This window comes from Notechis scutatus, chromosome Z (genome assembly GCF_049901735.1).
Source record: "Notechis scutatus isolate UNSWTSFEM ecotype Mainland chromosome Z, rNotScu1.2, whole genome shotgun sequence".
NCBI classification, from domain to species: domain Eukaryota; kingdom Metazoa; phylum Chordata; class Lepidosauria; order Squamata; family Elapidae; genus Notechis; species Notechis scutatus.
In genome coordinates this window covers 119,087,025-119,114,486 of record NC_142025.1, presented here as the reverse complement: position 1 = coordinate 119,114,486, position 27,462 = coordinate 119,087,025, and the positions used below count along the sequence as shown (strand labels likewise).

The window sequence follows — 27,462 nt, the reverse complement described above, 5'->3', positions numbered from 1 at the left end:
CAGAATGAAAATAGGGTGGAAAGAGGGTCAAATCATCCCCAAAATGCAGATAGGGTGGAAAGAGGGTCAAACTTCAGGAGAACAGAATAAATTAAATTGGAAGGGACCTCGGAGGTCGTCTAGTCCAACCCCCTGCTGCAGCGGGGAAACCCTAGTCTATACCATCTCAGACAAATGGTTGGTCCAATCGCTTCTTTAAAAACCTTCTAGTGACCCGCAACTTCTGGAGGCACCTTTCCCGTGGGATTGGGGCTGCTTGATTGATTGACGGCCGGCCCGATTGACGGAAAGGATTGAGGGACTGGGCTCCCGTGACTTCTCCAAGTTGTGGGAAAGTTCTCATCCTTTTTATTTGAAGCTGTTTTTGTGAGGTCACACTGACACCTCCATCTTTATGGCTGTGGGGGGCCTTCAGTTTCCCACAATTAGCTCTCTAATGAGGGAAACCCAATAAAAGGTGATAAAAATGCAGATTCTCTCTCTCTCTCTCTCTCACACACACACAGAGACCACTGCCTTCCAACCCTCCAGCGCTTTCGCTCATTCCAATGCAAAGATTGTGCTGTGGAGCATAGGTGTGTGTTGGTCTGTCCGAAAGCATCTCCTCCAATAAATACGAGCCAGAGAGTCTGCCGGATTAGAGAGATGGGCAGCTTAGAAATGTAATGAAACAAACAAATTTTCTTTTTTATTTTATTCATCTCCTGCCTTTATTGTAAGGCAGTGAACCTATCTAACACACCTTCCTCCTCCTATTTTCCTCACAAAAACAACCCCGTGAGGTGGGTTGGGCTGAGACAGAGGGACTGGCCCAAAGTCACCCAGTTGGCTAAGGTAGGACTAGAACTCCCCGTTTCCTAGTGATTGGCCCAAAGTCACCCAGCCATTTTCATACCTAAGGCTGGACTAGAACTCACTGTCTCCTAGTGATTGACCCAAAGTCACCCAGCCAGCTTCCATGCCTAAAACAGGACTAGAACTCACCGTCTCCTAGTGATTGACCCAAAGTCACCCAGCCAGCTTCCATGCCTAAGGCAGGACTAGAACTCACCATCTCCTAGTGATTGACCCAAAGTCACCCAGCCAGCTTCCATGCCTAAGACAGGACTAGAACTCACCGTCTCCTAGTGATTGACCCAAAGTCACCCAGCCAGCTTCCATGCCTAAGACAGGACTAGAACTCACCGTCTCCTAGTGATTGACCCAAAGTCACCCAGCCAGCTTCCATGCCTAAGGCAGGACTAGAACTCACCGTCTCCTAGTGATTGACCCAAAGTCACCCAGCCATTTTCATACCTAAGGCTGGACTAGAACTCACCGTCTCCTGGTGATTGACCCAAAGTCACCCAGCCATTTTCATACCTAAGGCTGGACTAGAACTCACCGTCTCCTAGTGATTGACCCAAAGTCACCCAGCCAGCTTCCATGCCTAAGGCAGGACTAGAACTCACCGTCTCCTAGTGATTGACCCAAAGTCACCCAGCCAGCTTCCATGCCTAAGGCAGGACTAGAACTCACCGTCTCCCAGTGATTGACCCAAAGTCACCCAGCCAGCTTCCATGCCTAAGACAGGACTAGAACTCACCGTCTCCTAGTGATTGACCCAAAGTCACCCAGCCATTTTCATACCTAAGGCTGGACTAGAACTCACCGTCTCCTGGTGATTGACCCAAAGTCACCCAGCCATTTTCATACCTAAGGCTGGACTAGAACTCACCGTCTCCTGGTGATTGACCCAAAGTCACCCAGCCATTTTCATACCTAAGGCTGGACTAGAACTCACCGTCTCCTAGTGATTGACCCAAAGTCACCCAGCCAGCTTCCATGCCTAAGACAGGACTAGAACTCACCATCTCCTAGTGATTGACCCAAAGTCACCCAGCCAGCTTCCATGCCTAAGACAGGACTAGAACTCACCGTCTCCTAGTGATTGACCCAAAGTCACCCAGCCAGCTTCCATGCCTAAGACAGGACTAGAACTCACCGTCTCCTAGTGATTGACCCAAAGTCACCCAGCCAGCTTCCATGCCTAAGGCAGGACTAGAACTCACCGTCTCCTAGTGATTGACCCAAAGTCACCCAGCCAGCTTCCATGCCTAAGACAGGACTAGAACTCACCGTCTCCTAGTGATTGACCCAAAGTCACCCAGCCAGCTTCCATGCCTAAGACAGGACTAGAACTCACCGTCTCCTAGTGATTGACCCAAAGTCACCCAGCCAGCTTCCATGCCTAAGGCAGGACTAGAACTCACTGTCTCCTAGTGATTGACCCAAAGTCACCCAGCCAGCTTCCATGCCTAAGGCAGGACTAGAACTCACTGTCTCCTAGTGATTGACCCAAAGTCACCCAGCCAGCTTCCATGCCTAAGGCAGGACTGGAACTCCCAATCACCCGGCGATTGGCCCAAAGTCACCTAACTCCATCAGACAAGAACCTCTGCCTACCCCAGTTTCTCTGGCAGGACTCGATAGATGGACAAAACTGTCAGCCCCAGGCTGAATATCTGGCTGACTGGGCAACCAGCCATCATCCACATCACCGACATCATCATCATCATGCTCATAATGACGCCTTGGATGTCAGGCACTTGTGAAAAGACTTGATGGGCTTTTGCAACAAAAGAGGAGAGATTTAAGGCCGCAATCACACTTTGAGGTGGGCATGTTATACAATGGCTGGCTGAAGCGGGTGGGTGGGTAGGAATGGGATGTTGGGCGAAGCCACGATGGACTGCCAAGGTTTAGGGCTTGGCAAACTCAGAACCAAGGGTGGGAACAAACCAGGATGAAAGCAAGCCACGGCTTAACCCCCCACCCCCCCCCCCACCCCCAAAAAAATTAAAAAGAAATAATGTAAGACACTTTGCAGATGCCCTGTTCACTTTTAAAAAATCCCTTGTGAAGCTGAATTCAGGGTTTCTAAACTTGGCAACTTTTGGAGAGACAGGGGTCTTCCTCGCCTTCCGGCAAAGTCAAGGCATGAGGTGGAAATTCAACTGGTGGAGCTTCCTTGGACCGGCCACCAAACCCAGCAACGTATGGAGAGAGAGGTGGGGAAAGAGGGAGGGAGGGAGGGAGGGGAGAGAGAGAGGGAGGGAAGGGGGAAGAGAGGGAGAGAGGGAGTGGGGGAGAAAGGGAGAGGGAGAGGGGGAGAGGGAGAAGGGGGAAGAGAGACAGAGAGGGATGGAGGGAGGGAGAGAGGGAGAGGGGGAGGGAGGGCGAGAGAGAGGGAGGGAAAGGGGGGAAGAGAGGGAGAGAGGGAGTGGGGGAGAAAGGGAGAGAGAGAGGGAGAGGGGAGAAGGGGAAGAGAGACAGAGAGGGATGGAGGGAGGGAGAGAGAAAGGGAGAGAGGGGGGAGAGATGGAGGGAGGGAGAGAGAGAGAGGGAGGGGAGGGGGAGAAGGGGGAAGAGAGGGAGGGAGGGAGGGGGAGAGAGAGGGAGAGAGAGAGGGAGAGGGGGAGGGGAGAAGGGGGAAGAGAGACAGAGAGGGATGGAGGGAGGGGAGAGAGAGGGGGAGGGGGAGAAGGGGGAAGAGAGGGAGGGAGGGAGGGGAGAAGGGGAAGAGACACAGAGAGGGATGGAGGGAGGGGGAGAGAAAGGGAGAGAGGGGGGAGAGATGGAGGGAGGGGAGAGAGAGGGGAGGGGAGAAGGGGAAGAGAGGGAGGGAGGGAGGGAGGACTCCCTTTCATACAACCAAAGATTATATTCGCTTTTTTTTGGGTGCTGCCACCCCAACATGGCTGGCTCCTGTTTAAGGGATTATCCACTGTGAGGGAAAAAGTATAAGAAGTTACTCTTTTATAAAAGAGTGTTTTATATATATTGTTAAGCTAAAATATTCCTTCTCCCCTTCTGTTACATATTAAAACCACCCTAAACCCCCAAATGTTTTTAGTTAACGTGATGACTTGTTATAATCTTCTTGGAAAAAAGGAACATTCTCCCAGAGCCGAATAAACAAATAAATAAGATAAGGGACGTCCTCCCAAGGTGAAGCCCAGAAATAAAACCATGGAAGACATCCAATGTCATGTTGACCCTTAAGCTTATAGTTTAGCTCAGGGTCTCCAACCTTGGCTACTTTAAGCTTGGAGGACCAACTCCCAGAAATCTATCAAGGACCTTGGAGTACTCATCTCCAATGACCTAAGTGCTAGAGCCCACTACAAAACATTTGCTAGACCAATACTCGGATACAGCTCATCAGTCTGGAACCCACATTACGTATCTGATATTAACACAGTTGAGAAAGTCCAGAAATATTTCACAAGAAGAGTTCTCCACTCCTCTACTCGTTGCAGAATACCTTATGCCACCAAACTTGAAATTCTATACCTAGAAAACCTTGAATTATGCCGCCTTCGGTCCGATCTAAGTATAGTATATAAAATCATATATTGCAATGTCCTACCTGTCAATGAATACTTCAGCTTCAACCACAACAACACAAGAGCAAACAATAGATACAAACTCAAAGTTAATCGCACCAAACTCGATTGCAGGAAATACAACTTCAGCAATAACAGAGTGGTCAATGTCTGGAATACTCTACCCGACTCTGTAGTTTCTTCCCAAACCCCAGAAACTTTAACCTTAGACTGTCTACTATTGACCTCACCCTTTCCTAAGAGGTCTCTAGGGGGCATGCATAAGCGCACCAACGTGCCTACCGTCCCTGTCCTATTGTTTCTTTTATTTTTCTTATAGGTATCCATATATTCATAACTATGTATATACTTATACCTATTACCTTGTAAGCAATTGACAAATCTAAATAGATAGATAGATAGATAGATAGATAGATAGATAGATAGATAGATAGATAGATAGATAGATGATAGATAGATAGATAGATAGATAGAATAGAATAGAATAGAATAGAATAGAATAGAATAGAATAGAATAGAATAGAATAGAATAGAATAGAATAGAATTCTGGGAGTTGAAGTCCTCCAGGCTTAAAGTGGCCAAGGTTGGAGACCCCTGGTTTAGCTCATCTTATAGTGTAAGGAAAAGAAGGGGAAGTTGGCAGAGCTTCTTAGGCATTGTGTGCATTGTGCAAGGGGTATCCATGTATTATTTGAAGATGGGATCTTTGCTCAATCCAACTTGGGAAGCATCTTGGAGGCCGCACTTCCAACCGCTTTTCTTTTCTTCAAGAAAACTCTGGAAATTGTGAACCGGGCTTGTCCGTATTCTGAGTATAAATTTATAAATTTATTTCTAGCGAAGAGAAGGACCAGGGGAGACAGGAGAGCAGTCTTCCAATATTTGAGGAAGGGGCTGCCACAGAAAAAAAGGAAGGGGTCAACCTATTTTCCAAGGGCAGACAAGGAATAATGGATGGAAACCGATCCAGGAGAGATTCAACCTGGAAATAAGGAGAAAACTTTCTGACAGTGAGAACAATCGACTGATGAAACAGAACTTGCCTTCGGAAGTTGTGGGAGCGCCATCATTTGAGACTTTCAAGAAGAGATTGGACTGCCATTTGTCAGAAATGATGTAGGGTCTCCCAATTGGGCCAGGGGGGGTTGGACTAGATGACCTACAAGGTCCCTTCCAACTCTGTACGTCTGTTATCTGTTATTGGGGGACTTATATCTCTCAACTAGGTTGGTGTAGGGTCTGCTACTTGGGGCGGCGGGGGCGGCGGGTTGGACTAGATGACCTACAAGTTCCTTCCAACTCTCTGTTAATCGGCAGGACTCCAAGGTCTGCCGGCAGTGCAACATATTGGATAGGTCAGGGGTCCTCACGGCCCTGTGGGAGGGGCCGCAGGGGGCGTGTGTGTGTGGGGTTAAGGGGGTGGATGGGGAGGGAGGGGTCTTCCTGCTGCACGTGCCCCTGCCACGCGCCAGCTCCCCCCCCGCAAGAGACCAAAGGCGGAGCGGCCGCCGGGAGGGTTTATAAAAAGGGTCTCCCCGCCGCGACCCCCAGCCCAGATGAGTCTCCGGCTCGCTCCACCAGGACCTCTGCCCTCCTCGGGGGCAAGGACGATGATGAAGATGGGGAATCCCAGAGGGGAAGGCAAGGAGGGGAAGAAGGTAGGGGAGCCCCCCGCCCCACGCACTCACCCACCCACCCACCCCCACGCGCGGGGGGCGGGGGCGGAATAGGGCAGCTTCCGACCCCAACCCACCTTCGATCTCTCCCAACCTCCAACCCCGCAGCTGCTGAAGCCCCTGATGGAGAAGCGGCGGCGGAGCGCATGAACCGCAGCCTGGCTCGCCTCCGCGTCTTGCTGCTGGAAGCCACGCGCGACGAGGTGAGCCCCGGGGGAGGGTCTTTTCTTCCCACCCCGCGATGGGATCGCGAAGAAGCTGCAGAGAGTTTGGTTTTCATGCCCCCCTTCCTCCCCCTCCCTGCGCTCGTCTCGGGCTCCTCTTTTTCCGCAGAGACTCCGAAACCCCAAAGTGGAAAAAGCGGAAATTCTGCAAAAGACGGTGGAATTCCTCAAGACGCAGCCGCTGCCAGGTACTTTCTTCTTTTTCCTTCCTTCCTTCCTTCCTTCCTTCCTTCCTTCCTTCCTTCCTGCCTGCCTGCCTGCCTGCCTGCCTGCCTTTCCTTCCGTCCCTCCGTTCATTAATTCATCCTTCCCTTCTTCCTTCCTTCCTTCTCTACCTCCCATCTTTCTTCCTTTCCTTCTTCCTTCTTTCTTTCCTGCCTGCGTGCCTTTCCTTCCTTCCATCCGTCCCTCCATTCATTCATTCATCCTTCCCTTCTTCCTTCCTTCCTTCCTTCCTTCCTGCCTGCCTGCCTGCCTGCCTGCCTTTCCTTCCTTCCATCCGTCCCCCGTTCATTCATTCATCCTTCCCTTTTTCCTTCCTTCTCTACCTCCCATCTTCCTTCCTTCCTTCCTTCCTTCCTTCCTTCCTTCCTTCCTTCCTTCCTTCCTTCCTTCCTTCCTTCCTTCCTTCCTTCCTTCCTTCCTTCCATCTTTACCTCCCATCTATCTTCCTTTCCTTTTTCCATCCCTCTCCTCCCTCTCCTTTTCTTTCTTGCTTCTTTCCCTCTCTCTCCTCCCTCTTACCTTCTGTATCTTCTTTCCTTCTCCCTCCCACCTGTCTTCCTTTCCTTCTTCCTTCCTTTTCCTCCCTCCTTCCCTCCCTCTCGCCTTATTTTCTTCTTCCCTTCTTCCTTCTCTCCCTCCCACCTTTCTTCCTCTCCTTCTTTCGAAGGTGAAAGGGATGAGAAGGAGAGAAGGGCAAAGGGAAGGAGGAAAGGAAGAGAGGGATAAGAGGGAGGGAAAGAAGGAAGGAAGAAGGAAAGGAAGAAAGATGGGAGGTAGAGAAAGAATCTTCTTTCTATCCCTTCCTCCTTCTCTCACTCTCATCCCTCTTACCTTCTTTTTCTCTGTCTCTCCTGCCTTTCTTCCTCTCTCCTTCCTTCCCTCTCTTCCCTCCCATCTTTCTTCCTCTCCCTTCCTTCCTTTCTCTCTCCTTCCTTCTCTCCCTCCTTCCTTCCCCCTTTGCTCTTCTTCCTTCCTCTACCACCCTTTTCTTCTTTCTCTTCCTCTCCTTTCTTCCTTTCCTTCTTTCTCTCCCTCCTTCCTTTCATCCCTCTTATCTTTCTTCCTTTCCATCTTCCTTTCCTTCAAAGATGAAATAAACTCCACAACAGCTGTCCAGCTCTTCACAAAAAAATGCCCTTCTTTGCAAGGGGTTTCAACTCCCCAATTTTTTTCACAGCTGCTCGTTCCTGGGGCGGGGAGGTAAACCGCCCCCAATGGTTCCTGTTCCTTGTCAGCATTCCTGACATGGCTTTCTTGTATGCTGCCCAAATGCTCGCTAGATTGTGAGATTGGGGGGCGAACGCGTACAAATGTGAGGAATATATCGTGTGATAAATGCCCAGAAAAGGTTGACCTTCCCTCCCTTCCTTTCACAAGATCTCATGAGCTGAAAATTTGGCAAAAAGAAAAAGGCTCAACAAAGCAAAGTTTCCCTCCAGCTGGGAAATGAATAAAATCCGAACCTTTTCAACTCTGCAATTAAGATTTTTTTTTTTGCCCTCGGGTGCAAAACCAGGGAGAAGGCAACTTTTAAGATGGGTGGACTTCAACTCCCAGAATTCCCTCCAGCCAGCGTTGAAGTCCACCCACCTGGGTGAACACAGTTGAAACATGGAGGCAAATATTACATAGGCAGATTTCTAGGTCGGTAGGCTCGGAGGGCGTCCCGTTGGGGAAAGCAGCCCCCTCTATTCAACTCTATTGTTTTCTTTCCCTCCACAGTAAATTTCTTTCCTTCCTGTCTTCCTCTTCTGTTCTCCCCTCCCTCAAATGCCACCTCAATTGTTTGACCTTATGGGGTAAGTGCAATTAGATATGTGGGGGGAGGAGGGGGGGGGGTAAGGGGGTCCTGCTTGTGGGAGGTGGGGAATGGCTTGGCCAATTGGTTGGGGCAGCCGTCACCAGCCTTGCCAAAAAGAGAGGAGGGGGCTACTGCTGGCATAAAGTTGCCCTTTGTATGTTTCCAAGTTGCCAATGTGATTCTTAAATTGATCTTCTCTCTCTCTCCCTCCCTTTCTTTCTCATCTTCCTTCCTCCTTCCTTTCTAACTTTCTATCTCCTTCTTTCCTTCTACTTTCCTCCCTTTCATCCATCTCCCTTTTTATTATCTCTCTTCTATCCTTCTACTTCTTTTCCTCCCTTCTCATTCCCATCTCCTTCCATCTTTTCTTCCTTCCTTCTCACCTCTTTCCTACTTCCTTTCCTTCCTTCTCTCCTCCCTCCTCATTCCCATCTCCTCCCTTTTCTTCCTTCCTTCCTTCCTTCTCCCCTTTTCATTCCCATTTCCTTTTCTCCCTTCTTTCCTTCTCTTCTATCTCTTTCCTTCTCTCCTTCTACTTCTTTTCCTTCCTTCATTCCTCCCTTCCTTCTCATTCCCATCTCCTCCCTCCCTCCTTTTTCTTCTATCTCTCTTCCTTTTTCCTTCTACTTCCTTCCCTTCCTTTGTTCCTCCCTTCCTTCTCATTCCCATCTCCTTTTCTTCCTTCTTTCCTTCTCTTCTATCTCTTTCCTTCTCTCCTTCTACTTCTTTTCCTTCCTTCTTTCCTCCCTTCCTTCTCATTCCCATCTCCTTTTCTTCCTTCTTTCCTTCTCTTCTATCTCTTTCCTTCTCTCCTTCTACTTCTTTTCCTTCCTTCCTCCCTCCCTCCCTTTTCTTCTCTCTCTCTTCCTTCTTTCCTTCTACTTCCTTCCCTTCCTTCGTTCCTCCCTTCCTTCTCATTCCCATCTCCTTTTCTTCCTTCTTTCCTTCTCTTCTATCTCTTTCCTTTTTCCTTCTACTTCCTTCCTTCCTTCGTTCCTCCCTTCCTTCTCATTCCCATCTCCTTTTCTTCCTTCTTTCCTTCTCTTCTATCTCTTTCCTTCTCTCCTTCTACTTCTTTTCCTTCCTTCCTCCCTCCCTCCCTTTTCTTCTCTCTCTCTTCCTTCTCTCCTTCTACTTCCTTCCCTTCCTTCGTTCCTCCCTTCCTTCTCATTCCCATCTCCTTTTCTTCCTTCTTTCCTTCTCTTCTATCTCTTTCCTTCTCTCCTTCTACTTCTTTTCCTCCCTCCCTCCCTCCCTCCCTTTTCTTCTATCTCTCTTCCTTCTTTCCTTCTACTTCCTTCCTTCCTTCCCTTCTTCCCTTCCTTCCTTCTCATATCCATCTCCTCCCTCCCTCCTTCCCCACACAATGCAGAAGGGGCCTCCAAGGACGAAGCTTTCCTGGAAATCTACTGCAGCGGCCATCGCCAATGCTCTGCCCAAGCCGCCCACTTCCTCCAAGCCAGCCCGGGCCTCTGTCCTGCCCAGAAAGCCTTCTGTGTCGACCGCCTCGGTCACTGCATGGAGCAACTCACCCCCAGGCCCCAGCCGGAGCTCCCCTGCACACCGCTGGTGCCCTCCAACCCCAGATACGACTCTTGGCCGTGTTACAGCCCCAGCGTCTTTGGTGGGTGCAGCCCGCCTCTGGGGGGACCGGCGTACCCCTGGCCCCCACGGCCCACCCCCAGTAGCCCCTCCAGCTCTGGACTGCAGGCCTGCCCGCCCAGACTGGCCCCACAGACGGAGGGCTGCAGCAGAGACCCACAGAGCAGACTCTCCGAAAGACGGGGGGCCATGGGACTCAGAGTGTGGAGACCGTGGCCGTAAGTCTGTGACCCACATTCTTCTTTGGTCGCATCTCAGGAGCTTCCGTGAGGCCAGAGACTCAAGAACGGTGGTGGGTTGGGTTGCGTGTGGATGTGTGTGTGTGAGTGAGAGGGGGTGGGGTGGGGATTGTGGTTGTTAATCAGTCAATCAGAGTTGGAAGGGACCTTGGAGGTCTTCTAGCCCAACCCCTTTGTTGTTGTTGTTGTTGTTGTCGTTATTGTTTGTCTTTTCCTACATCTCTTGGCACAAAGACTTCTTTTGGGATCGTCTTCTTTTTTTGGCATCTTCTCCCTGGACTCAAGCAAGACAAACTGTGTGCGGAACAAATTGTGTAACAACACCCCCGAAAAAAAAGTATGATGCGGAGGGGAGGGGGGAAGAGGAAAAAAATATATCTTATTTTTGCCTCCTGCAGTTCTGCCTTTTCCAGGCATGTCCTACCTAGAAGGAAGGTTGCATTCATATATTTTTTTTTTCTCTTGAAAGAATCCTGTCGCAAATATGCTTCTGAATCGTTCTCAGAGGTTGAATAAACTTGGCTTGACCCAGATGAAAGCAAAGACTGGTCTCCTTTGTTGTGTGTGTCTCAGTGGTGGGTGGGATTCAAATTTTTTTTTTTTATTACTAGTTCTTGGGCGTGGCTGGGTGGGTGTGGCAGGGGAAGGATACGGTAAACTCTCCGTTCTCTCCCCACCCAACTAACCTGCTTTCCAGCTCCGTTCTCCTATGCAGGGCAACCAAGGAGACCCAGCCAATCAGATGGCATTCGGGTGGCAGAGAAGAGATGGGGGCGGGGTCAATCAGAGGTGCTATTTGCCAGTTCTCTGAACTACTCGAAATTTCCGCTACTGGTTCTCCAGAGCTGGTCGGAAACCTGCTGAATGCCACCTCTGGTGTGTCTCTTTTGGAGTGTGCATGTGTGTTTGTGTCTAAACACCTCCCCCCCACCACAAGATTCACAGTCAGTCTCGCAGAAAACTTGTTTGTGGTCAAGGGCCAAAAAGTGGCAATTGCTCACCGCATCACACAGGCACAACTACCTTTTATCCAGATGTTTTAAGGAGTGGGTGCCATTGGGGGGGGTGGAGTCTGTGGAGCAGTGGTTATAAATGGGGTGGGGGGAAAAGGTGGAAAATAGAATAGGATAGGATAGAATACAGAACAGAACAGACAAAAGAATAGAGAAAAAAATAGATAATAAAATATAGCATTAGAATAGAATAGAATGAATAATAAAATATAGCATTAGAATAGAATAAATGAATAATAAAATATAGAATTAGAATAGAATAAATGAATAATAAAATATAGAATTAGAATAGAATAGAATTAGAATAGAATAGAATAGAATAGAATAGAATAGAATAGAATGAATAATAAAATATAGAATTAGAATAGAATAGAATGAATAATAAAATACAGAATTAGAATAGAATGAATAATAAAATATAGAATTAGAATAGAATGGAATGGAATAGAATAGAATTCTTTATTGGCCAAGTGTGATTGGACACACAAGGAATTTGTCTTGGTGCAAATGCTCTCAGTGTACATAAAAGAAAAGATACATTCGTCAAGAATCATAAGGTCCAAACCTTAATAATAGTCATAGGGTACAATAAGCAAACAAATCATACTAGGAAACAGTCAATATAAATCGTAAGGATACAAGCGACAATGTTACAGTCGTACAGTCACAAGTGGGAGGAGCTGGTGATAAGGAATGATGAGAAGATTAATAGTAATAGTAGTGCAAACTTTGTAAATAGTTGGACAGTGTTGAGGGAATTATTTGTTTAGCAGAGTGATGCCTTTTGGGGAAAAAACTCCCCTTGTGTCTAGTTGTTCTGGTGTGCAGGGCTCTATAGCATCGTTTTGAGGGAAGGAGTTGAAACAGTTTAACAGATATTTTCACAATAAAAGGGGGTTGATGCTTTGCTCTGCAGGACAAAACTGGAGGCTAGGCATCTGGGAAGAGGTTGTGACTTTGGGGGTGAAAAAGTGCAGAGAAGAGCAACTATTAAAGGTCTAGAGACAAAAACATACGAAGAACAGTTTCAGGATTTGAGTTTGGCCAGTCTGCAGAAAAGAAGGACCAGGGGCGACATGGTAGCACTATCCCAGTATTTGAGGAGGTGCCCCAAAGAAGAGAAGATCAAATTATTCTCCAAAACACCAGAAGGAAGGACAAGAAACAATGGATGGAAACTATTCATGGAGAGAATTAAGGAGAAACTGCCTAGGGAGAACAATGAACCAATGGAACTGCTTGCCACCAGAAGGGGATGCTTCATCACTGGAGATTTTTAAGAAGAAACTGGACAGTCACTTATCTGAAATGATATAGGCTTTCCTGCTTGAGCAGGGGGGTGGACTAGAAGACCTCCAAGTTCCTTTCCAACTCAGTTATTCTGTATACACATGGAAAGGAATGCCTTGGTGCCAAATTCCTTAGGATACGAAATGGGTTATGTTGATTAGGGTCATGCCAATTTCACATACCGGTAGCCGCCTAAATTGGTCCTGGGTGCTAATGAGCTAATCCAGGTAGTAGAGTTAAGCACCTCTCAGGGAAGCTCAGTCTGCTATTTTAAGAGTAGTTGAGGGAGAGAGAACATATCCAAGCAATTTGTCTCAAGTGAGGGAATTCTGGGAGAGAGAAAAATAATTGAATTGAACTGAATCCTTGATTTGGCCAAGCGTGGAATTTGTTTTGGGTGCGGAAGCTCTCAGCATACATGCAAACCAACATAATCCTGGCCAATATCATCATCATGCCAACAAGAGTATTATTAATAATGCAAAATAAATATAAGTGAAGGCATCAGGCATAGGACAGTTGGTACTATATAGTAAGTGGAAACATATATTAGATAAAAACTAGATTAGAAAAAAAATCATACAGTACAGGTAGTTCTCAACTTGCAACAGTTCATTTAGTGACCGAAGTTATAACAGTCCTGAAAAAAGTGACTTATGACCATTTTTCACACTTAACGACTGTCGTAGCATCCCCTGTGGTCAGGTGATCACGAAATCCAGACGCTTGGTGACGGACTCGTGTTTATGATAGTTTGCAGTGTCCCTGGGTCACGCCTTTTGTGGCCTTCCAACAAGCAAAGTCGGGGGTGGGGGGGAACCCGATTCACTTAACAACGTGTCACTAACATAACACCCGTGGTGATTCCCTGAACAACAGTGGCGAGAATGGTTGTAAAATGGTTGTTAACAAATGTCTCATTTAGCAACAGATATTTGAGGCTCAATTGTGGTCATAAACCGAGGACTCCTAGATGGATGGATGAATAGGTGGCATTTTTCTGCATTGCATGGAGTTTATATACCTATAAAAATTTAACCAAGCAAGGGCGCATTGGTGGTTCAGTGGTAGAATTCTCGCCTGCCACGCGGAGGCCCGGGTTCGATTCCCGGCCAATGCAACATAGATTTTTTTTAAAAAAAAATATTATTAATTTCCTATCCAGCAGATGATCCACAATTGCATAAAAATTTCTTCACCCAAACCCGGCTTCTGGTTTCAATTTCCCACATTGCAGCCGATTCTTGTCCTGCATCCTTGGGTTTCTTTCTTTCTTTCTTTCTTTCTTTCTTTCTTTCTTTCTTTCTTTCTTTCTTTCTTTCTTTCTTTCCTTCCTTCCTTCCTTCCTTCCTTCCTTCCTTCCTTCCTTCCTTCCTTCGCACAAGGGCAGTTGGAGATGAGACGAGAGCAGCGTGAGGAAAAAAAAACAACCCTGCATGCGTTTGCTTCCGTGTCGGGAGGGGAGGGGAATAAAAAACCTTTGCAAAATTTGCAAAACATCAAACCAGAGACTTGGCTGGAGTAGCAATGCGAAAAGGGGGTGCATTTTTAGGGAAAAACGGGACCGCAGCTCTTTGCATCCGTGGCCATTTTGCAGAGGCGAAGGGGAAATTGAGCGAATTTTGGGGTGCAGTAGGAGGGGAAAAAAAAAAAAAAACAAGGCACCGCTGGGATTCGAACCCAGGATCTCCTGTTTACTAGACAGGCGCTTTAACCAACTAAGCCACGGCGCCACTTGGCCAATTTTTCCCTTTTTCCTAATCTCAGTATGTAAAGGTAGAATAATTCTAAAAGGAACTTTTTCTTTTCTTTTTTGCAAGAGAGATCTCCACTTTTGCAACGTGGCGCCCGCAGCAGCAATGGTGCAAAAAAACAACAACCCCAACAACTCCGATGGGGAAAACAAGGGAAAAAACACTCGACAACGCTTAAAAAAAAGAGGGTCAAGGCTTTTCCATCCCGCCCTTTGCACATGCTCGTGCATCTTTGCTTCCGGCCCGTGTAAATACTCTGTACATATTCAAGAACTCTTCAATTCAAAGTAACGGCGCATCAATAGCAAAGCAAGCGAACGAGAAGCTGGGCAAGGGGATGTAGCTCAGTGGTAGAGCGCATGCTTCGCATGTATGAGGCCCCGGGTTCAATCCCCGGCATCTCCACAATTTTCTCTCTTTTTTTTTTTTTTTGCCTTTGGAAACTTTTTTAAAAAATATTTAAAAATAAATTTCAAAAATATTTTTTAAAAATATGCTTGTGAGGGAGGGAGCCTTGCAAATTCCGTCTCCTGTTTTAAATCCTTTGTAGAAGAACGGCTTGAATTTATTCGTGTTTGCAAAGTCGGTTCCATTCTTGCATATATTTTTTGCAGTTTTGATCTAAGTACTTTTAAATTATGTTTGGGGGTCCCTTCTGTTTATCTCTCTCTCTCTTTTTTTTTGGAGCTTGGAAGCATTAAGGGGGGTAAATAAATTTCAACTCCCAAATGCTCTTGCTGGCAAAGGGGAATTCTGAATGTTTGCATTCCATCCCTCAAAGGTTCCAAGGCTTAAAAAAAATTGGTTTATATTCAGCATCAAAGCACTGAAAAAGGGAAAAGTGGATTTTATCCCCCCTCCCCATTGTTCAAATAGCGATCGTAAGATTGGAGTATTTTGCACCCTTGTCGAAACGGCGAGGCCCCTTAAAGGAAGGGAAACCGGTGGCAGTTGGGAGACAGGCAGAACGTGCAAAACAAACACGCTGTGAGCAGGATTTGAACCTGCGCGGGGAGTCCCCATTGGATTTCAAGTCCAACGCCTTAACCACTCGGCCATCACAGCTCGCTATGGAAACTTTTTTGACGCCTTTCCTGAAGTGGATCCTCTGTGATCTTCTGACGACCAATTTTTTTCCACTCGCGTGAAAGCCTGCAAAAAAGGTAAAACCCCGCTGGTAATAAATGGTTGTTTATTAAATAGCCAGGTATTTCTTCCTTTGATTCACCTGGGGAATCTCTTTCTCTCCTTTTTCTCCTCTTTCTCGCTCTCTTTCTTTCTCTCCCTTTCTCTCTTTCTTTCCCTTTCTTTTTCTTTCACTCTTTTTTCTTTCTCTTTCCCTCTCTTTCTCTTTCTCTCTTTCTCTATGTTCTTTCTTTCCCTTTTCTTTGTTTTTCTTCCTTTCTTTATCACTTTCTTTTGCTTTCTTTCTCTCCCTTTTTCTTTCTCTATTTTCTTTCTTTCTGTTTCTTTCTGTTTCTTTCTCTTTCTCTTTCCCTCTTTCTTTCTCTCCCTCTTTTTCCTTCCTTCCTTCCTTCCTTCCTTCCTTCCTTCCTTCCTTCCTTCCTTTCTGCTTCTTTTTCTATCGCTTTCTCTCTTTCCTTCTCTTTTTCTCTCCTTTTCTTTCTATTTTCTTTCTTTCTCTTTCCTCTTTTCTTTCTTTCTTTTTCTTTCTTTCTTCCTTCCTCTCTTCCTCCCTCCCTCCCTTCCTTTCTCTGTTTCTCTCTTTTTCCTCTCCTCTCTCCCCCCTCTCTCCCCCTCCCCTCAGGTGTTGTTTGTTTGTTGTTTGTCTGTCTGGTTTTTTGCGGCGATTCCACGTTTCAAATGGAAACGTGCTTCTTTTTTTCCAAACCGCGAAGAAAAGGGGAAAGCCGAGCACTGCAGCAACGGAGAGGTTAAGGAGACGGGCAATTTGCCCGTAGTTGAGATGGCGGCCGGAGAGAGCGAAGGAGGCTTTCGAAGTGTCGCGAGGCTGAGTGAAGTCCGTCCCCGGGAGGAGGAAAAGAGAGGCGGGGCCTAGGCGGTTGCCAGGGGAACGGTGCGGCCTAGCAGTCAAACCCGCAGCCTGAGACATCAAGGGAGCTCACTTGACCTGCGGGCGGGAAACAACGGGTATGCTGTACGGGGAGGGGGCGATGTCGCTAGTAGGACAAGAGAGCATTTGGGGCGGCGGGAAATGAAAGCCAAATATGGTGTAAAACGTGGCTGCGTTCACACGACACGCGGGGTGGACCTGGGTGTTGAACAGGGTTGGAGCTTTGGCGGGGTCACGTGTTCAGGGAGCTAGGCCGCATGGGTTGATTTGACACCCCCCCGCAAACATCTTAAACGAGAACTCGAGTTAAGAGACACGTGTGAACATAGCCTCCTGCTGCAAAAACCTGGAGGGACTTGGGGAGTGAAAACTGGCACGAATGGGCTCCTCTCCAGGGACTTTGGAGGGATTTGGATGCTCTCAGGAGACCTCATGCTTTCAGCCACCTCCCTCCCCCTCATCCTGCAACAACAATAACCCTGTGAGGTAGGATGAGTCAAAATTAAAGCCTGGCCCAAAGTCGCCCCATCGGCTTCCACATATGAGGATTCCCTGTGACTTTGCAATGTTTATTATTATTATTATTATTATTATTATTGAATATTAATTTTCCATTGATTTTCTCGCTCAGAAAAAAGACCTTTAAAAGAAGCCCCTTAAAAACGATCCCGGATCTCTGAAAACTGGGAATCGGCAGCTGGATTTCTGCACCCCAAAGATGGGGGACCCAAATGAGCCCTGATAAAAGAACCCGGTTTGAAGAAACCCCAGGACTCTGTTGCCCTTGAGATCAGTGCACACAAAGTAGGTTACAAGGTGGAGAAAACAGAACCCAATATAGGTATTCCTCGACTTATGACTGCAAATGGTATCCCTTGCTAAGCTAGACACTTATTAAGTGAGTTTTGCTCCATTTTACGACCTTAATCGACACCCTGGTTAAGCAAATGGCTGCAATTCTTAACAACTAACAGGGTTGTTCAGTGAATCTGGCCGCCCGCTTGATTTTTGCTTGTTGCAAAAGGCGATGAAATGAACTTGGGACATTGCAACCGTCATAAATATGAATATGTTGCCAAGCGTCTGAATTTTGATCAAGGGACCGTGGGGTACGGTAACGGTCGTAAATGTGAAAAATGGTCCTCAGCCACTTTTTCCAGTGCTTTTGTAACTTCCAACGGCCACTAAGCGAACGTTGTAAGTCAAGGATTACCTGAATATACATTGGTACTACTACCTCACATCGAATTGATGAAGATCGTTTGTGGTTGTCCCAAAGGTGCTTTTCAAAGGCAACTGGACTTTCTGGTTTTTCTTTGAAGGCGTTTGGCTTCTCATCTAAGAAGCTTCTTCAGCTCTGACTGGATGGTAGGGAATGGAAGGATTCCCTAACAGAGCTGAAGAAGCTTCTTGGATGAGAAGCGAAACGTCTTCAAAGAAAAACCAGATAGTCCAGTTGCCTCTTGAAAAAAGCACTTTTAGGACAACCATGACAGAGAATCTCCTTAGACATTGTTTGTGGATGCAAAGTTTCCCCTGTCCATGAAAGTGCCTTAGAGTTCCTGCTGTTTTTGAATTTTAATTTTTGGCTATGGTGAATGGCTGTGGGAAGTGGTCTAAGGAAGAAAAGGTCTTGGAGCGACATAACGACAGAGTTCCAATATTTGGAGGGGCTGCCCCAAAGAAGAGGGTGGGGTCCACCTATTCTCCAAAGCACCTGAAGACAGGACAAGAAGCAACAGGTGGAAACTAATCCAGGAGAGAAGCAACCTAGAACTAAGGAGACATTTCTTGATAGTGGAAATGATTAATCAGTGGAACAGAAGTTGTGGGTGCTCCAACACTGGGTTTTTAAAGAAGAGATTGCACAATCATTTGTCTGAAGTGACATAGGGTCTCCTGCTTAAGCAGGCTGGACTAAAAGATCTCTGAAGTCCCTTTCACTCTGTCATTCTGCTTTCTGTGTTTTGATGTTTTTCCTTGGATTCTTTTGCAGAGGATGCCGTTGGTCAGCGGACTGGTTCCCTCTCGATTCCTGGTCCTCACAGCTCATCTGGTCATTGTCATCACCATCTTCTGGTCCAGGGTGAGAATCTCCTTCCAAGTTTCAATTCCTGGTCCCTCGACCTCTTCCAAAGATAGATAGATAGATAGATAGATAGATAGATAGATAGATAGATAGATAGATAGATAGATAGATAGATAGATATAACAATAGCAATAGCACTTAGACATATACCGCTTTATAGTGCTTTACAGGCCTCTCTAAGCAGTTTACAGAGTCAGCATATTGCTCCCGACAATTTGTGTCCTCATTTTACCCACCTTGGAAGGATGGAAGGCTGATGGATGGATGGATGGATGGATGGATGGATGGATGGATGGATAGATAGATAGATAGATAGATAGATAGATAGATAGATAGATAGATAGATAGATAGATAGATAGATAGATAGATAGATATGATAGAAAGAAAGAAAGAAAGAAAGAAAGAAAGAAAGAAAGAAAGAAAGAAAGAAAGAAAGAAAGAAAGAAAGAAAGAAAAAGAGAAAAAGAAAAAGAGAAAGAAAGAAAAGAAATGATGAAAGATACATAGGGAGATTGATAGATCGATAATAGATAGGTAGATCAATGATAGATTAGATAAATATATAGATGGAGATAGATGATAATGATAGATGAAAGGTACATAGGTGATGGGATAGGTAGGATAGAATAGATAGATAGATGATAGAAATGATGGAAGATACATAGAGAGATCGATAATAGATAGGTAGATCAATGATAGATTAGATAAATATATAGATGGAGATAGATGATAATGATAGATGAAAGGTGCATGGGTGATGGGATAGGTAGGATAGATAGATGGATATAGATAGATAAATGATAGAAATGATAGATGAAAAATTCATAGGAAGATTGATAGATCTATGATAGATAAATATATAGATGGAGATAGATAATGATAGATGAAAGATATATAGCTGATAGATAAGACAGGACGGATGGATAGATAGATATAATGATAAAATAGAGATGATGAAATGATAGATGGTTGGATGGATAGATAGATCAAGAGATGAATGGGTGGGTCCATTTTTACATTGACAAGAGCTTCTCTGCAGTCCTTCAACCCACCTTGGATGGTTTCAGAAGCTCCTGCCCTTTCCTTCCCTCTCCTGGCAACCCTGCTGGGGACATCGGAAAGGACAAGGGGAACCCCATTCCATCCATCCATCCATCCATCCATCCAGCCAGCCAGCTCTGTCTCCCTCCACCAGACCTCTGCACTTTGGAGAAAACAAGGGGGAAGCCTGGCTTTGCTGCCCCACTAAAAAAAAACCTCTCCAAAGCCTGGGACCCCTATCCAGCTGTTGCTGCATTGTTCCATTTTATTTTGTCCTCCAGGAAAACAATGTCCGTGCTTCCCTCCCTCTTCAGTGTACACCAGAAGAATATGCCCGCCGAGACACCGAGTGAGTCATTTTACTGCTGCTGCTAAAAATCCACCTTTGCTGCAGTCAGGGAGTAGCCTTGAATTTCAAAATCTTTTGAGAGATTTTCCTGGGTCCTGATGCTGTTTGCTTATGGGTCAACAGAGACAAGAAGCCTTTTTTTCCGGAGTATTTAAAAGAGAGAATTTCGGGGCAGCTACGAATATAGACTTCTCAAATTTTCCTTGATTTCTCCGTCGACTGAGGACAATGGCTGTCAGGGCTGGTGGCTGAGGAGGATGGGTATTGTTACCATTGGAAGCTTAACCGTCTGTGCTCGGGATCTGAGTCAGTTTTGGGTTCTTTGTTGTCTTGCAGCAGAAGCGCCCCAAATCCTGGATTTTTTTTTTATTGAACTTGCAAATGGGGGAAGGGAAAAAAGAATCCCAGATGGTTTGATCTTAAGAAGCCAGTCATTAATGCAAAACTTGAATGCAGTGAGAAGTGAGTGAAGATAAGGTGGTTTATATTGTAATATCTTGAGAACTTTGGCTGCTTTAAGTTGTGTGGAGTTCAGCTTCAGGTCTGGGGAATTCTGGAGAGCTGAACTCCACACAAACTTCTTAAAGCTGCCCGTGGTTGTAAAATACTGTATATTTCACAGCTTTGACCTGCAGGATATTTAATTGCCGCTTGGCAGTTTGAAATAAGCTGTGACATGGAGGGAAGAAGCCGCCATTTCACGCTTTCTAGCTTTTGCTAGAATCGTGGTTGGCCAAGATTAAAAACACAACCAAATGCAAGGAACAAAATGTTTTAAATACGAAAAGGATTTGTCTCCTTTGCCTGGTCCACCACAATTTAGGGAACAACATATTGGCCATTTAATCTCTTTTCAAGGGGTCGGCAGTCTGTGGCTCTGGAGCCTCTGCTGCGGCACCCTGTCACTCAAAATATGTGTCACAACCACCATTGTGCGACCCCCGCTGGCACACGATTTATTGAGCTTTTCAACCCTTGGAAGATCCAAACGGCTCTCTTGAGTGTTTAAGGTTGCCGACCCCCTGGTTTAGGTGGTAGAGTTTCTAACCAGCGTGTCTCTTCGTGGTTTTTTCCTCTTTCTAGGATGGTGGTGGCCTTGTCCGTCACTCTCGGGCTGTTCGTGGTAGAGCTGACCGGCTTCCTCTCCGGGGTGTCCATGTTCAACAACGTTCAAAGTCTGCTTTGTATCCTTCGCAAAGAATACGGGTGTTGGAAGAAACATCCTTCTGGGTTCAGTTCCAAGTGGGGGGGAGAAAGACACTGGAAACATGGAGGCTGTTTGGAAAGATGGTTTAATGGTGGACAGAGCCACGTGCCTTGGAGATCCTGGGTGAAAAGGGAAGAGATGCTGAAGAGTCCCTGGGTTTTATACCCTCTCTGGCTTTGAACTTCCTGGGGCACAGGAAGAGTATCCTGATTGTTTGCTGCCAGAGATCATAGCTAGCTTTGTAGGTTGTCTGTGTGCTAAGTTTGGTTGAAACTTGGCGGGTGGTGCGACGAAGGGCAATTGAATGGCTCTGCCTGAAGGAGGTAGGTCTTTGTTATGTAGAACAGACTGCCCCAGGCCTTAATGGCCCATTAACAAAGGTGGGGGAGCTGAGTTTGTGCCTCTCTGAGTTTCTACTTCTCTTTTAGGGGAAATATTCTGCCTTTTTTAATATTTCCTAGAATATTTCATTTTTCTGGGAGAGAGTGGGTGCTAACTTCCTAAACGGGCATCAGCGGACGGGCTGAGCTGGGCTGGGAGGAGAGAACTTCCTTTCAAAAAAAAAAGCAGCTTAGAAAATGATGTGGCCCTAGAGGCGAGGCGAGCTTCAAAATTGCGAAAGCAAATTGCTCCGGAAGGTGCTGCAGGTAATCCTCGACTTACGACCGTTCATTTAACATGGGAAAAGGTGACTTATGACCTGTCCCCACATCGATGACATCACCCCGCCACTTCCGAGACTATGAGGACCACGGTTTGGACCAGGGGGGGTCAGCAATCTTAAACATTCAAAAGAGCCATTTGGATCCATTTCCCACGGAAAAGAAAACACCGGGAGCCACAAAACTACCGGTGGGGGTGGGGTGGGGGGTGTTTGAAAAGCTCAAGAAATTGCATGCCGGTGGGTGTCGCACAGTGGCGGTTGTGACACATATTTTGAGCAATGGAGCAGCATCAGAGGGATGAAAGAGCCACATGTGGCTCCAGAGCCGCGTGTTACCGCCCCCTGGTTTGGACACTCGGCGACCGGTTGGCGTTCTGAACGATTGGCGGCATTTTGATCCATTTCCCACACTTCCATGTCGGAAGCGGATGATAATAACGATAATAATTTATTGTACTTTTATATCCCATCTGGCTTCCAGGCCCTACATGACCATTTAATGAAGGGTAGGGATTAACCACAGACTGCAAAGCAAACAACTCTGATGAAGGTCGCCTGCTTTGTGTCAGGACTCCAACAAATCCGCCCCCATTCAGATCACAAGTCTCTAGCCGCATCTCTCAGAGAAAATAAAATCGATTTATTAGAAGTGGCCATGTCGGCGTTAGCTGGGTGCAGCCGACACTAAAATACGACATTCATTTCCCCCTTGACCCTGGTCTTCCCTGCACCCCTGGATGTATATTCTCCAATGGGACACATCCACAGCCAAGAGTCATCCATCATTCTCTCCAGTAATATTCTTGTGCTCCGACAACTTTGGGCTGCCGGGGCGATTATCTAGGCACTTAAGGAATGCACTGTTTTCCCCCACTCCCTTTCTGCTGGCAGCTAAAAAGACCAAAGGAATATCTTTTTAGTTGACACTTCGATTAAAGGGATTACAGATGATCCTCTAGTTACGACCACTGAACAAGATGGCAGATAAGGGAGTTTGGCCCCCATTTTGCAACATTTCTGGCCACCGGGTTGTTAAGCGAGGCACTGCAGGTGTTCAGTTAGTAACCCGGTTGTTAAGGGACTCTGACCTTCCCATGGACTTCGATTGTCAGAAGGTCACCAAAGGGGATCGCGTGACCTCGGGACGCTGCAGCCGTCATAAATATGAGCCGGTTGCCAAACACCCCAAATTTTGATCACGTGACCACGGGGATTGCTGCCAGGGTCATATATGTGAAAAACGGTCATAAGTCACTTTGAGTGCTGTTGTAACTTTTCTCATTAATGAATTGTAAGTCGAGGGCTACCTGCGTTCCTTCTTATTTTCCAGCAAGAGTTAGGAAATTTGCTACACAATTGCTCCCCTGATCTTTCTTTCTTCCTTCCTTCCTTCCTTCCTTCCTTCCTTCCTTCCTTCCTTCCTTCCTTCCTTCCTTCCTTCCTTCCTTCCTTCTCCTTCCTCCTCTTTTTTCCTTTCCTTTCTTTCCCTCCTTCTTTCCTTTTTTCTCTCCTTCCTTCCCTCCCTTCCCCTCCTCTCCTTTTTTCCTGTCCCTTTCCTCCTTCTCTCTTCTCCCTCCCTCCCCTCCCTCTTCTTCCCTCTCCCTCCCTCCTTCCTTCCCCCTTTCTTCCGCTCCTTCCTTCTGCCTTATTTATTCTTTCTTCCTCCCTCCCCTCTCTCTTCCCTCTTTTTCTCTTTGCCTCTTTCCCTCCCTCCCAAATCCTGTTCGAGCAGAACAACGCGTTCGTTCAACCGCTGGGCCCCAGACCCAGACGGGTGTCGTGGCCCTCTTGCCGAGCTCCAAAGCCCCCCCGCCCCGCCAGAGCAGTGTGGTGGGTGGTCTGCCTTCCATGCTTGTTGTTCTCCCTGACCGGGCCTCCTCTCTTCCCAAGCCACCCTGGCTCACGCTTCCGCCGGAGTCGCACTGCTCTTCTTTCTGTTCGAGCAGTGGGATGGCGGCCTGTACTGGTGGATCTTTGCGTTTTGCAGGTTGGCTGGAGTCCGAGGCTAGCCAAATGAGGGGCTGTGGGAGGGGGCCCAAAGGGGCTGGACGATGTATTTATTCCACCTGTGTGGATATGTATATTCCCTCCTCCTCCCCCTCCCCCCCCCAAAAAATAGGGAGAGTGGCAGAAAATGACCCCAGTGACTGTATTCATACAACAGGCCCCATTACGCCAATAAGTCTGACTCTGCATGGCACGAAAACACACCCTTTGGGCTTAGCAGGTTGTCTGAACCAGGCCTTTAGGATAATCCAACTTTGACCCTTTGGCAGCAAGACCAGCCTCTATTTTTGAAAACATTTTTCTTCTGTCCCCATCCCGAACAAATTCTAAAGTCCTGGGGGGTCATTTCATACTGAAGATAGCGGACAGTTTCCAAGGCAGGAATCATAATCTTTTAACGACCCCCCCATAATCCTTTGCGGGTGGAATCTTGGGCAACTGAATGGAGAGCTGAGTGTTTACAGGCCGGATGCCCTTCCTGTCGCCAGGGCGGAGTTTTTTTTTTTAATTCGGCGGATACATTCTCATTGTGCCCCAGAGAGAGAAATATCTGCCTCTACCTAGGCTCAAACTCTCCGCCTTCTGATTGTGAGGTGAGAGCTCCCGTCCCAAGGCAGAAATCCCCCTTTTTTAAAAAAAAAAAGAAAGAAAAAGAAATTCATTTGAAAAAAATCCCTCCATTGATTTCCCTGACGGTGCCCTTGTTAGCGTTGGCCGCCCACTGCAGCGCTTCCGTCTGCCTCTCCTTCTTCGTCTTTGAGCGCTGGGAGACGGTCACGTACTGGTACATCCTGGGCTTTTGCAGGTAGACGCCCCGTCCCCACGCGGTCACCAATTTGCTCGCGAGGATTCGGATTCCACCCGATTCAGGAAGGGGGTGGGGTGTTCTCTTTGGGGGTACTGACCCTTCCCCTCTTCCCCCCACTCTCTGCCCAGTGCCTTGCCTGCTGCGGTCGAGATCTTCCTGTTCGTCTCCGTTTTCGGACTCAAGAAGAAGCCGCTGTGAAAAAGGAGGACGACGATCCCTGCCTTAAATCTCGTTCGGGTTATCCCAGGGCAGGGAGAGCACCGAAAGAACACGAGTGGGAGGTCAAATGTCCTTCGTTTAGGACTATCAGCTGTTTCTGGTTTTCAGCTCCGCCTTTGCTTGGCACCTCAACGGACAAAAAAGCAGCTGGAAGTTCTGTCGACTCCTTCAAGGGAGTCGACCTTCCTACCGGTAGTATTGTATCTGTGATGGCGCTCCCTATATTTCATCAAGGGCAGCATTTTACCAACTTTGGCAGCTGTAAGATGGGAGCTTCTGGGATGAGAAGCGGAACGTCTTCAAAGAAAACCCAGTTGTCTCTTCAAAAGGCACCTTTGGGGCTTTAAGATGGATGGACTTTCCTTCCTTCCTTCCTTCCTTCCTTCCTTCCTTCCTTCCTTCCTTCCTTCCTTCCTTCCTTCCTTCCTTCCTTCCTGCCTTCCTCCTTCCTTCCTTCCTTCCTTCCTTCCATCCATCCATCCATCCATCCACCCACCCACTATTTCCCTTCCCTTCCTCTGTCCCAAAGGCGATTTTTCAAGAGCCAACTGGACTTTCTGGTTTTCTTTTCGAAGACGTTTCGCTTCTCATCCCAGAAGCTTCTTCTGGATGGTAGGGAATGAGTCAGAGCTGAAGAAGCTTCTCAGATGAGGAGCGAAACCTCTTCAAAAGAAAAACCAGAAAGGCCAGTTGGCTCTTGAAAAGGCACCTTTGGGACAACCATGACCTGGATGACTGAGAATCTTCATAGACAATTTTCCCTTCCTCTATCCTTCCTTCCTTCCTTCCTTCCAACTTCCTACCTACCTCCCAGAAACCGGCTGGGGAATTCTGGGAGTTGAAGTCCACAAAGCCTTCTATTTCCCAAGGTTGCAAACCCCTGTTTTAACCTGAAATCTGAATCAATTGAAGTGGTGTTAATTGTGCTTCCGATAAACATCTCATTTGCCATGTCACAACTTATTTCGTGGCGGAGCTGATTTTTCTCTCTTTCAAAACTACGCAGCCCGAAGTTGCAGTGCGAAAAGCTCGGTGCAAGGATTAAGAAGTGGATCTCCTCCCTTTGTTTAGCCAAAATAGAAATAAACAAACAAATAAAAATCCACTGGTGCTCTCGATTGCATTTTCCCCTGTTCCATTCAAAACAACTTCGCACAAATATTAAAAGTCCTTATATATGTGTGTGTGTGTGTGTGTGTCTTTTGGCATTTTATTCCTCTGTCGATGGGTATTCCTCGATTTATCCAGAATTTCCATTACTAATCAAGGCAGTTAAGAGTTGCATCTGATGTTTTTTTTCATCACTGTTGTTAAGCAAATCACTCCAGTTGTTAGGTGAATCATCTGTTCGTTAAGTGAATCTCATTGCCTTTGCTTGTTCAGTCCTCCTCACTTGGCTGCCTCCTTTTCCAGTTGTTCAGTCAAGCCATTTTTGGGGGGGAAATTAGATGGATGCAACTCAATGGCAGCAAAATCTCAAGCCAGGAAGCTGCTCCGGGCATTTAAAAGAACAACGTCACCGAGCAATTTTTGACTCGGGCGTGACGTCAACCTTATGCAAATTGTACGGCGCATGGATCGCTGGGATATCAGCCGGTGCTGCTACCGGGAGAAGTTTGGATGCTACCGAGAGCAGCGGGAGATGGCAAAAAGAAAGGAAACTGGCGGTGGCAGGGAAGGGGCTCTTCCTAAGGGGGTTTGGGGTGCGGAAAATATCTCCGGGGGTCGCCATGACTTTTCCGGTCGTCCCGCGCAGGGTAGCCGCCACGGCGGCGTTGAGTGGGTATCGTCAGTGAGGTATATCCTTACCTGTTCCTCCTCCGGGAGAACAGAAAATGATGAATGGAGAGGCATGAGAGATGATTAGACTCTCCGCCAGCCGGGGAACAGCAACACCCCGGTTTGCTCCTTTCTGATTTAGCTGACGGTCGTTCGGTATCTTTAACAAAAAGTAGAGTGATTGTGGGAAGAAGACTGACTCGTGTTTCATGTTTAACTGAGGTTGGGTTGGAGAGGGGAAAAGATTTTGAGGACCATAACGTTTTCTTACACAAAGCCATTCCAGTGATTATTATTTTTGAACTACACTTCCCGTCGTCCGCAGCGGCTCAATATCACCGGTTTTGTGCTTAGCTTGGTATCTTTCCACCCCACTAACTTATGTGCGCAATCTTTCTGATTGACTAATGCGCCTTCCTATTAGCACCCGTCTCTAGAACTGCGCGTCGTCGATTGGCTGTCTCACTTGCCCGCCCCCCTTCTCGCTCTTTTTAAATGGTGCTTTCGACTATCATTTCCGAGCCTCTCAAAATGGCCGATTTATCTCCCGAGTTAAGCTTTCTTCTTCGTCCTGATTGGTTTAAAGCGTGTAGACATTTGGAATCGCCTTTCAGAAAAGGAGGCGGGAATCTACAAACACTGGGCCAATCGGGAAGCTCCACCAGGGCTCCGAATCCCACCCGCTCTGACGAATCGGCTTTCCAGGCAGAAGCCCCTCCCCTTCCGCAAAAGGGAGGGTTGTCTAATGACAGTCTGCAAAGCTCGGACAATAGGAAGCCGGCGCCTCGCCGAGGAGGCGGTGCTTGCCCTTCAAACCAATGAAACGGCGCGTTGGGTGACGTCTTGTTTGCGGCAAGCCAATCGGATTCGGGGAGGGAGATTTGAAAAAAAGAAAAAAAAAAAAGAGAGAGAGAGAGAGAAACCCGGCAGTCTCGGCGTGCCTCCGGCGGCGGTTCATTGCGGCCGGGGAAATCGGTAAGAGATGCTTGGGGTTACGAACCGGGTGGCGGAAAACCCCCTGCGAAAGCGTGGCTCGGGCGCCTATCGGCA

The 27,462-nt window shown here is 47.1% G+C and overlaps 2 protein-coding genes, 1 long non-coding RNA gene and 5 other non-coding genes across 13 annotated transcripts; 5 read left to right on the top strand and 3 right to left on the bottom strand.

Annotated features, from left to right (window-relative positions):
• The first annotated feature begins 5,918 nt into the window (after nucleotides 1-5,918).
• LOC148129191 (transcription factor HES-7.1-like) lies at nucleotides 5,919-10,699 on the top strand. The gene is given in 5 exon segments (XM_087945987.1): nucleotides 5,919-6,047; nucleotides 6,174-6,204; nucleotides 6,207-6,268; nucleotides 6,399-6,477; nucleotides 9,688-10,699. Coding segments are annotated over 5 exon segments (726 nt in total). The 5' UTR covers nucleotides 5,919-5,945; the 3' UTR covers nucleotides 10,140-10,699.
• A 2,810-nt stretch (nucleotides 10,700-13,509) lies between these two features.
• Nucleotides 13,510-13,579, top strand: TRNAG-GCC (transfer RNA glycine (anticodon GCC)). The gene has a single exon. It is a non-coding gene; the product is annotated as a tRNA-Gly (tRNA).
• A 539-nt stretch (nucleotides 13,580-14,118) lies between these two features.
• TRNAT-AGU (transfer RNA threonine (anticodon AGU)) lies at nucleotides 14,119-14,192 on the bottom strand. Its single transcript has one exon. It is a non-coding gene; the product is annotated as a tRNA-Thr (tRNA).
• A 354-nt stretch (nucleotides 14,193-14,546) lies between these two features.
• Nucleotides 14,547-14,618, top strand: TRNAA-CGC (transfer RNA alanine (anticodon CGC)). Its single transcript has one exon. It is a non-coding gene; the product is annotated as a tRNA-Ala (tRNA).
• Nucleotides 14,619-15,196: 578 nt separating this feature from the next.
• On the bottom strand, nucleotides 15,197-15,278 carry TRNAS-UGA (transfer RNA serine (anticodon UGA)). The gene has a single exon. It is a non-coding gene; the product is annotated as a tRNA-Ser (tRNA).
• On the top strand, nucleotides 15,223-24,672 carry TMEM107 (transmembrane protein 107). 6 transcript variants are annotated; one of them, XM_087947643.1, is made up of 7 exons: nucleotides 15,238-15,390; nucleotides 16,880-17,052; nucleotides 18,245-18,334; nucleotides 19,661-19,728; nucleotides 20,812-20,912; nucleotides 23,490-23,586; nucleotides 24,543-24,672. In XM_087947643.1, exons 3-7 carry the CDS (start codon nucleotides 18,248-18,250, stop codon nucleotides 24,610-24,612), a joined length of 423 nt encoding a protein of 140 aa, XP_087803769.1. In that variant the 5' UTR covers nucleotides 15,238-15,390; nucleotides 16,880-17,052; nucleotides 18,245-18,247; the 3' UTR covers nucleotides 24,613-24,672. The 6 variants fall into 6 exon arrangements, with proteins under 6 accessions (XP_087803770.1, XP_087803769.1, XP_087803768.1 ...); XM_087947642.1 differs by lacking the exon at nucleotides 23,490-23,586 and adding an exon at nucleotides 24,315-24,411 and having other exon boundaries at nucleotides 15,240-15,400; nucleotides 16,887-17,052; nucleotides 24,543-24,669; XM_026689810.2 differs by lacking the exon at nucleotides 15,238-15,390 and adding an exon at nucleotides 16,073-16,325.
• On the bottom strand, nucleotides 24,323-25,477 carry LOC148129189 (uncharacterized). The gene is made up of 2 exons (XR_015746010.1): nucleotides 25,343-25,477; nucleotides 24,323-24,966 (listed from the first exon to the last, which is right to left on the bottom strand). It is a non-coding gene; the product is annotated as an uncharacterized LOC148129189 (long non-coding RNA).
• Nucleotides 25,478-26,419: 942 nt separating this feature from the next.
• LOC113427322 (U8 small nucleolar RNA) lies at nucleotides 26,420-26,550 on the top strand. Its single transcript, XR_003372790.1, has one exon. It is a non-coding gene; the product is annotated as a U8 small nucleolar RNA (small nucleolar RNA).
• The last annotated feature ends 912 nt before the right edge of the window (nucleotides 26,551-27,462 follow it).